The sequence below is a fragment of the Dysidea avara genome, chromosome 13 (genome assembly GCF_963678975.1).
Source record: "Dysidea avara chromosome 13, odDysAvar1.4, whole genome shotgun sequence".
Lineage (NCBI taxonomy): Eukaryota > Metazoa > Porifera > Demospongiae > Dictyoceratida > Dysideidae > Dysidea > Dysidea avara.
In genome coordinates, this window is record NC_089284.1 from 13177845 (window position 1) to 13192441 (window position 14597).

At 38.9% G+C, this 14597-nt stretch overlaps 1 protein-coding gene across 1 annotated transcript; it reads right to left on the reverse strand.

Annotated features, from left to right (window-relative positions):
* Positions 1–12060: 12060 nt before the first annotated feature.
* On the reverse strand, positions 12061–13649 carry LOC136242257 (uncharacterized). The gene is made up of 5 exons (XM_066033672.1): positions 13334–13649; positions 13136–13290; positions 12844–13016; positions 12470–12650; positions 12061–12411 (listed from the first exon to the last, which is right to left on the reverse strand). The coding sequence occupies exons 1-5, from the start codon at positions 13647–13649 to the stop codon at positions 12061–12063; spliced, it is 1176 nt and encodes a 391-aa protein (XP_065889744.1).
* Between the last annotated feature and the right edge of the window lie 948 nt (positions 13650–14597).

The window sequence follows — 14597 nt, forward strand, 5'->3', positions numbered from 1 at the left end:
GCATTTTTTGTTAGCCATTAGCAATCGCATAATAATAATAATTGGAGCTTTTTAAAATGTTATAGTCAATCTGTGTTGTGCAATTACACTGGGATCACTTTCCAACTGCTGTTGTGGAAAATTCTGAGGTAAAAGAACTGTGGGACTTCAATATCTATACTGATCATTTTTTTAGCTGCTCAAGATAATAAAAAACTCTAGCATACATTGTATACTATCAGTCAGTAAGTATATAACAGGTACTAAAGTGATAACACTTTCCTTAATATTGCCAATGATCCCAAAAAATCAGTCTTTTGATATTATTGGAGCTTTTGATCTCTTCTTCCTTTACAGCTTTTGATCTTTTCCTCTTTTCTGTAGTAAAGAAAAAAAGACAAGTAAGAGAAGCTATACCAAATCAGCCAAGCTGTGAAAAGGATGTAGTTAAGTCAGGGTGAGAAAAGATGTGAAATCCAAGGTGGCAGCCAAGAAACGGCTGTGATGGTAGGTTAATGGCAAAATTTTTAATAATGACAATTCAGGTGAATTTGGTACTGCCCACTCTTGGCACCAAATCCATCTAAATTGTTGCTTGACACTTGACACCATCTTGGATTTCCCATCTTTTTCACCCTGGTTTTTTTTGGGCCACACCCCTTTTCACAGCTTGGCTGTTTCAGCGGCATTTTTTGGTTTGTGATGCTTAGCTCGCTGCTTGGAACTACAGTATACTTAGACTTTCTCATCACTTGTAAGAGTCAATCTGAAGGAAGTAAGTATCACATGATTCTGGGGCTCATTGATGGGTTGCTAAACGTTAGTTCAACTTGTGCATATCCACTACCCTCATCTTCCATACCCTCACCAAGACTGTATTGAACTTGACTGAACTTCACAGTGATCCAAAGTGGGTGAATGGGGTCCATATACATGACCCTACAGTCACTCTTGCTGACAATTATGCCAAATGTATAATGCCATGCATATATGGTATATAAATCAAAATTGACTCATCCTTTTAAAGTACACCCACATACCATTATGTCACAGCCTTTTGAAAGTTATAACACTGAGTATTATAACTTTAAAGGGGCATAATGTTAGTTACATAAATTTTTAAAATTATGAATAATAACATGGCTATTTAATATATAGCAAGTAGTTAAAATGTAGTACAGCTTGCTATATTGTTTTCTCCTGTGGGGCATATGATCAGTAGAAGATGTTAATGGAGCAAACCTAAACTATCATCCCCTGCATATCACATGCAGTAGAATAATGTGCAATTGTTTCTTCCTGTGGGGCATGTGATCAGTAGATGATACTTCACATTTATTTATTCAATGCTAAACTATCATCTACATATCACATGCAGAAGAATGTGTAGTATGCACTGATTGCACTCAATACACAGGTGCTACACACAGCTGTACTGTATTGCTTATCATGCCATATAATCATCCCTTCTTGTTTTATCCACTTATATTATGCCAGTATAATTGACTCAAGCAGTCAGGCATAAGGCTGCATCTTTTATCAAACAAGTTATAGTATTATTGTCAGATATTCATTCAGTTACAGGCAGCAAGAGCTGCATTTTTCAATTGCATCATTTTCTATCAAATTGCTTCCATTTAGCTAATCCCAGGAGTACTCTAACTGTACCCCACATCCTTTTTTCTGCTGGGTTACACGTGTTACAGTTTAACTCCCATTCAAGCCCCCACCAATCCTCCTATGGTATATATTACATAGTGTCACAAATTTTAGTGAGATGGTTATGTGGAGCTTAATTAGCATCCATTTTATGAAGTATATTTTTACAAATGCATGTAACTGACATTGTCACAAGTGTACAATGGAAACAAGACAGCTAGTGCTCGGGATATTAAATGGAAGTAACTAGCTACACACATATGATCTATGCGTTGATCCAGAAAGAAGCTGAGAGGATGACTGGCACAGATTTAAAGTGGAAGGTCTCCATTGTAACTAGCAGAAAGAACCATCATTATTAAATGAGGAAACATGTACTAAATGCATTACAATATTAAGACGAGACCTTGGTCTTGTGCAACCACAACCAGACTCCATAAGGAAATCTGTACGGGCATGTGGCAAGGTTCAAAAAAAGTAAACTAAGATAAAACCTAAGCTACAAAAATAGAAAATTTGTTACATTATTACATACATAAACTATAAGGTGTCCATTTACTGCAGATTTATTGATTGATTATTAGTTTAAACTCCAGTGTTGGACTAGCAATTCTTCCACACTGGAGTATACACATACACACAACATAGCTACACACACAGAGTTTACAACACATGCATATATAAGAAATATACAACCACATGCAAATGCAACATGAATATACAGACACACAACATGCATACACCTAATTTTAACAAATAGAGATTAAAAAATAATCATAAGCTGTAGTAGAAAAAATAGATGGCATAGCTACTTCTTCTGGCACTTCATTCCACAATTTTCCAGTCTCATATCAAAAAGATGTCTAAGCTTTTGTCATCCATTCTCACGCATAGTACAGTAATCATGCCTGGTACCAAATTCAATTGAAGGGTCAACAAGCATATATACCTTGAGGAGAACTGTACTGGGCCAAGAATTTTTTTTGTGGGTAGGATATACATGTATTAGCTGCATTGTCAAGAGTGTCAAATGAAAGTTTTGGTGGTAACAAACAACTGAATGAAGTCAGAAAAACTTTTGAATTCTGAATGCTCTTGCATATTAATTTCCACTGTTTCATAATAGTTATCAATCTGTAATGATCAAATTCTGCAAGCAGCTTGGTCCTATTTTGCTTCCTAGATCTAGTCATTGTTTGAATGTGATGTTCAGATTCCAAGGGGAAAGTCAGTTCCAGTAAAGCAACAGTGGATGTTTCACAATTGTAGAGAACAATATCTGGTGTGATCAACAGGTATGATGGGACAGTTGCTTGAGGACCTTCACTAGCACGTAAGTCTGGTAGGTCAGCATTCACATGAATACATGAACAACTGATTAGAGGCCAGAAGATGTAGAACCTGGTCACGTCGGTATGTGTGGCATTGTTGAGTCAATACTACAGGGCAGCCATCTAATCTGGAGAGCGTCAGTAGTAGACAATAAACCAGTACAAGGTGAGTTTTTATCCATACACCTGCAGCCCTTTTAGCAGCACTTAAAGACACACCAATAAACTTGCCTAAAAATTTGGTCTCACCTTCTACAATGGATCTGATAGCACCCTTGGATAAAGAAATACTCTCGTTACCCTGAGGAATTATCTTGAAACTGTAAAAAAGATAAGAAACACATTTAGCTGGCTTGAGAAAGAAAGGTCTAAATCAGCAACCTTATCATCAGTTGTCTGTAAAACTGAGGTGTGGGCACAATAACTTTCCTGAGATTGACTATTTCATGAACAATATCCTCATCTTGCAAAAATGCTGGTAAATTTGAGCTCCAGGTGGTTCATCACTAGCCATTTCACATATACAAAAGAATCAATTGGAGGGAGATCGTCAGTCCCAGAATATAATAGTGTGCAAGTGAAGCACATGCATAAGAGTAGCTATAGCATTATATTGTATTTTGTAGTACAGGGTGAAAGTTAGTTAACAGTGGCGGATCCAAGGGGGAGGCACATGAGGCACGTGCCCCCTCCCCCTTTCAAAAAACAACTTATCGAGATACTCTAATAGAGCAGTCAGTAAAATACTCTAATAGAACAGTCACCACACATATCACTATTGAGAATCCTCCATAGTTGCTAAATATGAATAATAAGATCTACAGTACTATCCCATGAATAGGCACACTTATAGCATGCTAAGATTTTGTAAATGAAATGCACATGCATGGTCTTGTGTATGCCATACTATAACTTCTGGCCCCCCAGCTTCATCTGGTGCACCCCCTCTTGTATTTTACCCCCTCTTGTATTTTAAGGATAAAAGCTTGTGCCTGTACATCCATAGACAAATTATGTACTTAGCTATTCTAATATTTTTACTACAGAGGTGTAGCTACAATGTGGACAGGTGAGGCAGTTGCCTCATCAAATATTGGTGACTGCACTGAGAGCTACATTTGACCTTTTAGATGCATTGAAAGTTCGCATTAACAAAGTCTATAATGCTATTCAATCATATTGCACATAGTAAGAGTCCATCCAGGGGGTTACTGAGGTTTTCAGAAACTGGTCAAGCAAGATCGATATACTCTAAAAGAGCACTCACCCTAATACAATAGTCAAGCAAATTTTTAATATAATAGTATTGACAAACTACTTAAATTGCTCACAATCAATCTCAGATGGTCTAAAATTCCTAGGGAGCATACCCCAGATACTGGATTGACATATTTTGCATGCTAAGCAGGGGCGGATCTAGGATTTATAAAAGGGGGGGGGGCTAACTCAAGGTACTAATCTCTTGGGTGGAGGTGTGTGGAGCACACCTCCCAGCATGCAAAGCATGTTGGAACTAGGGGGGTCTGGGGGCATGCCCCCCCCAGGAAATTTGTAAAAAATAGATGCTAAAATACTGCAATGTGGAGACATTTCCACATAAAATGCATATTTCTGCCTGTAGATATTTTATATACTGCCTTTAGATATATATGGCTCTCTGCAGCATTTGCAAATGGAAAGATTTGGGTAGGTTCAGACAACCAAGCACATGATGCACCCTCTCACAATTGCATGCATGATAGATTAATAATGTTGAAACTGGAAAATTTTGAAATTTGCATGATACGAGATTGAATCTGAGAGCATTTTCAATGGAAATTGTGTACCTGAATTAAGTATACCAGTACCGGTAATAACTACACAAGTAGATGAACAAGCCTTTCAAACAGACCAATGCACTATGGGCACAGGAAGATTTGGAAAAATTCCATAACAGAACCAACTTTTATACTTACACTGAATGTTCTATTAGAGTAGTTAGGTGACTGTTCTATTAGAGTATCTCGATCTTGTACACCTCCAATGCTGATCCGGGTCCTTTTTGAATAACCTTTAACATAAATCTACTAATAATGCCTTGGAAAGATGTTTATAAGGTGAGTTTATGAGTATTTGTATTATTAGGGATCATATAATTATGCTAAGATAAAATTTCATTATAATCCTCAACATATTGATCAAGTAAAGCCTAAAAGTGAAGGGGGGGGGGGGGGGGGGGGGGGCTTCAGCCCCCAAAGCCCACCCCCTAGATCCGCCCCTGCTAAGTAAAGGTCTGAGCTACATGCATAAAATACCATATGTGCATTCTTTGCAATTACCACAATAATAGTTTACCTCCAGATTCAATCTCGCAACTCTTTAAAAAATGTCCTGGGGGGAGGGGGGTGGCATGCCTCCAGACTCCCCTAGCAGTACTTAGTATAGTGATGGATGGCATTGAGAATTCTAAGAATCAATACGGTATTAATGAAATAATTGAAGTTATTTTTGCAATTGGCATTGTGATTATGTACATCTAATGGACATTAAACTGAAGCAAGGAGGTATGTAAAAACTACGATATCAATATTCACTGAAAAATTGTAGTATTTTGAAGTTACAAATCAGTCTGACATTAATAAAATACTTTGGATGGCTCTCATGTAATTTTTATGTCAACGGTATCCTGCAATTACTCTCGGTACTTGCAATATTTCAATTATTGCAATACCAAAATTGCCATTCGGTGTGTATTAATACCTTAATTATATTGAAATATTTCCCAACTCTAGCAGTACTTACACACTAGAGTGCATGCATCATTCATAAGCACTGCAAGGTCTGCCTCACCTACGTACTTAAAATTTCTAGCTATGCCCTTGTACTATACAAAATCAAATAAGCTGAGTTTAAGCAATTACTCTAAGGCCATCATTATTATATTGCTTGTTTCCCATCACCCTATGGAACAAAAAGTGATGCAGGCAGGAGGTAATTATTGATTATACACTTGACTCTTGTTAGCTATTTCAGTCTCTGACTGCTCTATTAGAGTACCGTATCTCGATCTTGAAGGTTGCTAGTCTGGCGATGCCCGCCCCTTCGCATCTACATGCGAAGGGCAGGCGCCACCAGACTAGAAGGCTGCCTGGTTTGTACACCTATGCACCTTGTGGAACAAGAGTGGAGGGACTTCCATCATTTTAGCTCATACTATGTTTATATGCACAGTTAATACATTTACCTTAAAGCTTAGTCAGTCACTCTGTGCCTCCTTCTATCATGAAATAGTTCATTTACGTGATCTATAATCAAATAATTAAAATTTGGTGCAGCTGCTTAAAAATTGATGCGGGCGGTGCCGGGAAACAAGGAATTTAATAATGATGGCCTAATGTCTGTCCAGCAGTGTTTTTAAAATCATTGACAGAGGGAGAATCAACATTTCTAATCCCTGGATCCGTCCCTGAGTTAAATTGCATGGAGCGTTGATATCATGCATATTAAAGTGGCTCCATTAGAGCGAAGTGTTCAAAATTTATTTTGCCACATCTTGAAAGATTTCTGATTTTGCACCTGTAAATTTGACATTAATTCTTGCTATTTAAGCAAAACTAAAGATTTTGAATACACTTGTATGGTTTCCTGACTTGCTAGAAATGGGTTCATCACCTTGATTAAAAGATTTCAAACACATGATGTCCTATATATAAGGCAGTGATTTTGACGTGGCACTGCATGTAGGCCTATCTCAAATGGTTTAGTAGACTATACCTTTATACTCAGCTTCCACAGAAAATTGGTGCTTTTACTGCCTTTTAGCTATCACAAAGTGAACGATTTCATCAACATTTGTTGCTTAGCCACTCTACTAAATATATGGTCACAGTTAGGCCACATAAACTTAATTATTAGTTTCTCATCCCCCTGTACACAAAATAGTAGTGCGGGAGGGCAGATTTTTATTTTATTTTTTACTAACTAGATAGCTGAATTAGCTAGCTAAAATGGCTCAAAATGAAATTTTCTTAGACTGCTCTAGCAAGGTACCAACTATAAAAGGTGCTAATTTGGCTCCCTTAGCCACCAGTAGTGCAAAAAATCCTTGATGAGGTAAGAAAAATGCTGATGTGGGCGGGGATGAGAAACTAATAATTAAGTTTATGTGGCCTTATAAGGTGATTTTAATGAGTATTTGTAGCTACTATTAATACTATGCTAAGACAAAAGTTCATGATAATCTTCAGCACATTGATCAAGTAAAGTCTATTAAAGTGAAGGAGGGGGACTTCAGTCCCCATAGCCCCTCCGGCTTGCGCTTTTGCATTGAATTTCCGGCTCTGGTTCCAATCCCTGGTATGGTATATATTGTGAAACGTCCACGACGTTTGTATTCACCACGAGGAACATACAAAACCTTCTTATTAAAGCACACACTCAACACACGCGCATGCGTACATCAACATACAGTATTTAAAAGAGTTACTATTAATAATAATAATAATAATAATAATAATGTGTTACTGTTACATCACCCACCCTGTTAAAGAAGCTTGTCCTTAAGTGTTTCATGTTCTATATCTGGGGGGAGGAACAATGGTTCTGGTACGGGTCTTTAGTACATCTTTCTTAACACCTATTGATGTAGTTTGGTCTGTTGTATTCAATGTGTTAGCTAGCTCCTGCTGCTGCACTCCATCCTCATCAACTTCTTGATGCACTCTATCCTCATCAACTTCTTGATGCACTCCATCCTCATTATCTTCATGAACTGACACAATATTGGATGCATCATCTGGCTGTACTGTTACTAGTGCTAAGCGATAGTAAAAATTTTACTGTCACGATAATTACTCATTAAATATCGCGATAGTGAATACTATCCCAATAGTTTATGAAACACTTTGCTCTTAACAAAGTCTTAGTTGTATAGCTATGATTTGCAATCATATAGAAAGTTATTTTGCATGCACAGAACATTTGTTAGTTAACTGCATGGGTGGCCGATGAATATGGATTTTTGGTATAGCTTTTACAGGCCACTCCTTTGTAAGAAAGCTGGTACAGAGAAACCTCACTCAGTGGCCACCTCATTATAGTGGCCAGGTCCAGCAAGTCCAAACATATTTTCCATTATGTTACATTTATTTAATTTTCGTTAATAGGGCCACCTCATTATAAAGGCCAGTGGCCACATACCACTGGACCAAACTGGCAAAACTAATACAATGTTCCCTCAGTAAAGAGGCCAGCTGAGCAGGCAGTCAAGGTATCACTGCAAAAGTTGCTGCTCTTAAGTGCACATTTTAACTACTGAAAGCGGTACCCATTATTCTGGCAGTATACTTCATGCTTTTCCAGCCATTATGTCTCAAGTATTGCTGGAATGATTGGTACATCGTATGCTCCTACCTTTCTCTGTGATAAACTCTACATAGTGTGTTTAGTTAGATCAATTGTATACTGATGTTACAGTTGCTGGTTTGTTGAAAACCTCAATAATAAGGCCATTTTGTTTTATGGCTGCATTAATAAGGTTTTTGGTAATAGGGCCACCTCAGTAATAGGGCCACCTCAGTAATAGGGCCACTTATCATGGGTCCCATAGGTGGCCCTATTAACGAGGTTTCACTGTAATACCAACTGTAAAACAGTATAGAAGGGTTGTTAATACCATTTTAATACAGATCTGAGCTTATCATAACTATCACGATAGTGATATCCCTACTATCGCGATAACGATAGTGATTTACTATCGCGATATATCACACTATCGCTCAGCCCTAACTGTTACAGTGACATATTGTCAGAATCACCTGAATAGTCTGTGTCATCTAGTGCCTCAGTTAAAGGATCTGCCATTTCTACCATATCATGTGATGGTCCATGTGCTGCTAATATCCGATCAACCCATTTTGGGGGATGTCCAGGCCCCACAGCCTTTGCATCATACCAGTAATATCCTGCTGGAAATTGGAAAGGGCACAGTTAAATGTGCTGCTGGTGCACTTGAATGTTGCCATGCTCAGGAAAGTACACTTTGCATAAAGTAACATCAGGATCTCTTTTCTCAATAACATGATAAGGCCCACGCCATGGGCAAGACAACTTGTGATTCTTTCCAGAGTCCTCATTCAGAAGTACACTAAAATCCAATCACCAATCTTAAGATCAATGCTGTGTACATTCTTGCCATGATGGCTCTTGTACCTCTGTTGAGCATTGCGAAGATGTGTAGCTGCTTCCAGTCTAGCAGATGAAAGAGTGTAGACTAGTTCCTGTCTGTAATCAGTGAAGTCAGCAATAGGATCTGAATTAGTTGGTGGAAGTAATGCTGCCTCAGTTGGGCTACGGCAATCAATACCAAATAAAAGAAAAGATGGCTTCTCCCCAGTGGTGTCATGAGGGGTATTTCTTTATGCCCACAGCACACCTGGCAGGAAATAGTCCCACTGCGCACCATATTTGATGGTTTGTTTGCGTAGCATTGCTTTTAACGTGCGGTTGAATCTCTTTACGAGGCCATTGCACGGTGGGTATTATGCTGTTGTATTCAGTTTTTGGATACCTAGCAGGGCACAGACATCCAGCATTAAGTGAGACAAGAGGTTTGTACCCCTGTCTGATAATAGAGCCTCTGGCACTCCCATGAATGGTACCACCTCTTGTACTAGCAGTTTAGCCAGGGTTAGTGCCTTTTGGTCTGCAACAGGGAATACCATTGGCCATTTTGAGAGGAAATCCTGGAAAATCACTACATTGCGGTTACCGTTATCAGTTTTCGGCAACTCCATGATGTCCACACCTACAATTTGGAACACACAACTGACTGGGATCAGCTTAAGAGGAGGAATGACTTTTCTACCTGTACCTTGCGTGACTGCACACTGTTGGCAGACCTTGCAATGAGCTACACAATCAGTGTACATCCTCTCCCAGTACCATTGATTGACAAGTGTTTTGTACTCCTGAGAAGTGCCCGGCCATAACACCACCATGGTACTCCGACATAAGTGTATCCCGCAAGTGGTGTGGTACAACAACACGCTTACAATTCTGTTTCATGTCAATGTAATACAGTATACCCTTTTCCAGAGTCATGGAGGGAACTTGAACCATCACTTTGCGGGTAAGGGGCTCTGTTATGGGCAAAATACCATCTTCCAGGTAAGCAATTACCATGTTAATCTCCCGATCTTTACGCTGTTCTGCTGCCATAGTATCAGAGACACCCAAGTTCCTAGGACTGGATTCAATCAAGCTGCTAATGATCACTGGTGCACTGGTTGTACTAGGAACACTATACACTTGTTGATCATCTGCTGAATTCACCGATGAAGAGGGTGGCAGATGTGGCAGTCTAGACAAAGCATCAGCATGAAGGTTTCTCTTCCAGCACGGTGAATGAATCTGAGAAGTGGCACAGTGAACGCAAACTACGCATAACTGCCTCTGTAATGAGAGAAGTTTGTCATCATCGACCAACCACAAGTTGTGTAGCATTTGTCAAATGAAAATTATCTTGTAAGTCTATTAGTACACCAGCAATATGTTATGGAAGGAAGCACGAAAAGGCAGCTATTGTCAGTTATGTAAAACACCAAAACATGAATGGGAAAGTAAGTTGTAAACGTAGAATCATGTGGGCTATTTGTTGATCACTCGATGTCTTGGCTAGCAGTAAGCCCAGATGCTATTGTATCTGATTTCAGTGAGCCAATACACAAGAGAGGGTGCTTAGAAGTTAAATGTCCTTATGTATGTGAAACACAATTCATTGAGAATGCATGTAAGATGGTGAAAGGAGTTTGCTTGAGAAGCATAGAAGGACGAATTCAGCTGTCAGTCGCATTTGTATTTTTATCAAGTTCAAACACAAATGTATGTTACTAACCTTCAATGGTGTGATTTTGTTGTTTGGTCTCCCATGGAAGAGCCGTTTGTTCTGAGAATCAATTACAATTCAACCTTTATGAGTGACAATCTCTTGAAAGCTCATGCTTTTTATTTCAAAAAGCTTTTGCCGTCAGTTGCACCTCACCTGATAGTATCTCCTACTGAATACAGCTTGGACTTGACAAAATCTATGCAATACTCTCTGATGGGTTGTAGAGAAAGGAATGGAACTTCTAAGGAGCCTGACTGCCTCAAACTAGTGCATGGCTACTTGGACCCTAGGACCAATGCTGACGAGCAAAAAGTCAATTTGGAGAAGCAAGACTACAAGAGTAGTAGTGGAGAGGAACCACAACATTCACCCACAGAGAAATTAGACCCTACAGCAAACCAGCAAGAAGTGATGGTATAGCAGCACCAAGAAGGGACAGGGTTCTGAGCAAACTGCCTCCAGCACTCCTTTGACCTCTCAGAGTAGTATCGAAAAGAGATGCAAAGAACAGTTTGACCCTGACATACAGTTAGTAGAAGCATGTACTAATCCTCAACCTGTATCTCTTCAAACTGTTTTAGAACATTTACGTCTAACAAAACACCAGGTTAAAGGAGACGGCAGTTGTCTTTACCATGCAGTTGCACACCAAGCAAAATTAACAACTTTTAGCACAGGTGACAATGTAGTAAGTACACATCTTAGGCGACTAACTCTTTTGCCAATGCTCAACTACCCTGAGGTCCAGTTGGAGAACAATTTGTCACAACAAGCCTGGTTAGACAAGCAGCAACACGTGCTGAATAAAGATGAGTGGGGTGGTGATGTTGAGCTGCGACTGATGGCTATTAGATTAAAAAGAAGTATAATAGTCATTACCGACTCCGTTGTTAGTGTGTTTGCACGTAAATTTCCTCTAGAGCCACCTCCAATTCCAAAAATGAAAGGAGGCGTTTTCATACCGATAACATCTCATGAACTTTGTGCCACTGAAAATTTAGTAAAAGACTGTTTGATCATTGTATACAATGGTAGTAATCATTATTACTCAACTCTACCTTGTGATATAGCTTCACAGTGTTTTGTATCCTCTAGAGCTATCTCTTAATACAATGTTGCAATATTTACAGCATTTATTATACATGCATTATTATAAATGATCATGGTTTGTGATATTACAATTACACATGCATATCATGTAATCAGCATAATACTATTTTGGAGTTAATATACCAACAGAGGACTAAAGTTACATAGCATGGCCCAAACGTACACAAGTTCATTGGTAGAGTCCCACATGGTAGCTGGAATGACTGGGTGAAAAATACGAAATTCTTTGATACGGCCTATCGCTCTCTCGACATGAATTCTTAATTTTGCAACTTTCTTAGTACGTAACACATCATCAGTAGAAAACTGACTGCCTGACTTCAAAAATGGCGGAATGTTCAACCTCACCCCAAGTGGTACAAGCAAATCCTGGATATCAAAGCCTTTGTCAGCCATGATTTCATTGCCAACTTCAAGCTTTTCCAACAGTCCACTGAACTCAACCAACACCCTCCAATATGGATCCTTCATATGTAAGAGATATAAAAACAATTGCTCCACTTGGCATTATGCCTATTAGAACCTTCACAGTATTTTTGTTCTTGTAGGCTGAAAAAGTAGTGGACTGTGAGACCAATGAAGAAGGATGCTCAATCCCAAATTCAGTAGCATCAATTATTAGTCTAGTACACTGCTCCTTGAATGCTTCAGGCATATACTTTTTAACTATATGCCATGGAGGATACCGCTCCAAGCTTTTCAAACTGTGGTATAACAGGTTAATCCATGTTGCTGTGATTCTAGACACTGACGACTGAGATATACTAAATCTGTTGGATAAATCTCGTTTGAAAAGCCCTTGATGTAGCCTAACCAGTGTCAGAAAAAAATTGCTCAAGCAAAGGAAGCTTGCAGCTTCTGCCACTCTTTATTTCTATGTATGTCTCCTTTGATTGCCTTCCACTCCACTGTCTCATAACCATTGCATCTGATTCTAAAATGTTTTTGTAAAAATAGAACAGAGTGTCATAGTCTGGAAAACCAGTGTAAAATTTCACCTCGTCATCATCATGTTTTATATTTGCCAGCCGAAACAATGACTTTTCATATTTAGCTTGCAGCTCAGTCACCTGCAATGATAATGCAACAACTTTAGCTTGTAAAGATTTCATCGAATCACAACCAGGCCACTCAATATCTTTGACAGTTTGTTCACTTATATTAAAATCATCTGTTGAAACTGAGCAACCTGTTCATTGACTTCTATTTCTGTCCTTGCTTTTTGAGAAGTTTGAGTTGTGCGCTGAGATGACTTGGTATTGCTCCATGAAAACACTGATGGAACTGCTGTCTTTTTCAGTACACGCCTAGCAGCATGTGCATCTGTACCACCACAGGAAAAATCTTCTGGGGTGAAGTGATCAGAATTAATACACATTTGTGTTACTATTGATTTCAAAATCTGGACCAGGATCTCTCCTAATCTTTGCAATCCATTTCATAGTTCTCTCCTTATCCGTGGTACAGTTAGGAAAAGAATGAAACAAAACCCGTCCATATCCTAAACTCTTTCTCTCTGCTTGCGCCCCTGACGTACTATGACACAGCGGAACACAGCAATACTGACCCTTCCAAGACGTATCACGGCATTTTCTTCTTCTGTAAACTTCCTCAGCAACTACCACTTTCGTATCATAGTCTGGCTCCGCTTTTCCTTCTCCCTCGAGGTCAGACGATTCACTCTCGGATTCGCTAGACGCCATGGCCCTGTTTGAAAAACAGCAATAATCAGACAGATTTAGCAAAAGGTGACATAGCTACATTCCCTGATGAACACTAAAATGTACTGATGATTTACCTTAGAGATTAACTTATTCAAGTCGATTATACAAGGCGGTCACAAGGGATTCCACTATCAAAACATACAGCAAAAATATTAGAGTCCCCCAAATAGAGCGGCCATTTATATTTCGTGACGTCATTTTGGATAAAGCTTATTGTCTGTGGGGCGCTAAAGCGCGTAAATATTGCCAAAATCCAGAGGTGTAGGAAGATATTTCAGGCAGGGGTGCAGAGGTGGAAGGCGGACTCGCTTGCAGGGGGTCTGGGGGCACAGCCCCCCAGACGCTGACGACATTTTCACAATTTTATGCAATTGTATTGGTATAAATGTCTCAATATGTATTATATTTTGTGTATACTCTAGAATAGAAGAATGGCCTTTGCCGAATTATACAAAAATCGTTATTTATATTGACATATATATTTATTTATTTCCAGCTAAATGTAAATGCTTTAACAATTAAATCATCAATAAATTATTGTGTGCTGAAGCAGATGCATTAACAAGTTGTTCAGTTAACATGCACTACCAGACTACTTAACACTTTGTAAACTAGAGAAGGATCTCTCTGTTGTAGTAACTGTAACAGCTACCATCAATAAAGAGAGAGGACAGCTAGGGGTACACCCAACACATGTAATTGGGTACTGACACATAAGTACACACTTCTTATTCAATATTACCCACATTATTACTGTTACTAGCGGTGTTTGCTGTGTCATCACCTTCGTCTTCGTCACTTCCATAAACTTTATAACTGGAATATATTAGTTGCAATCTTGTACTCCAATCCTATTCATCTCTGCACATGGGAGACACGTGACATCGTGTTAGATTTTCTATACTTCTTCTGAATCACAAATAATCG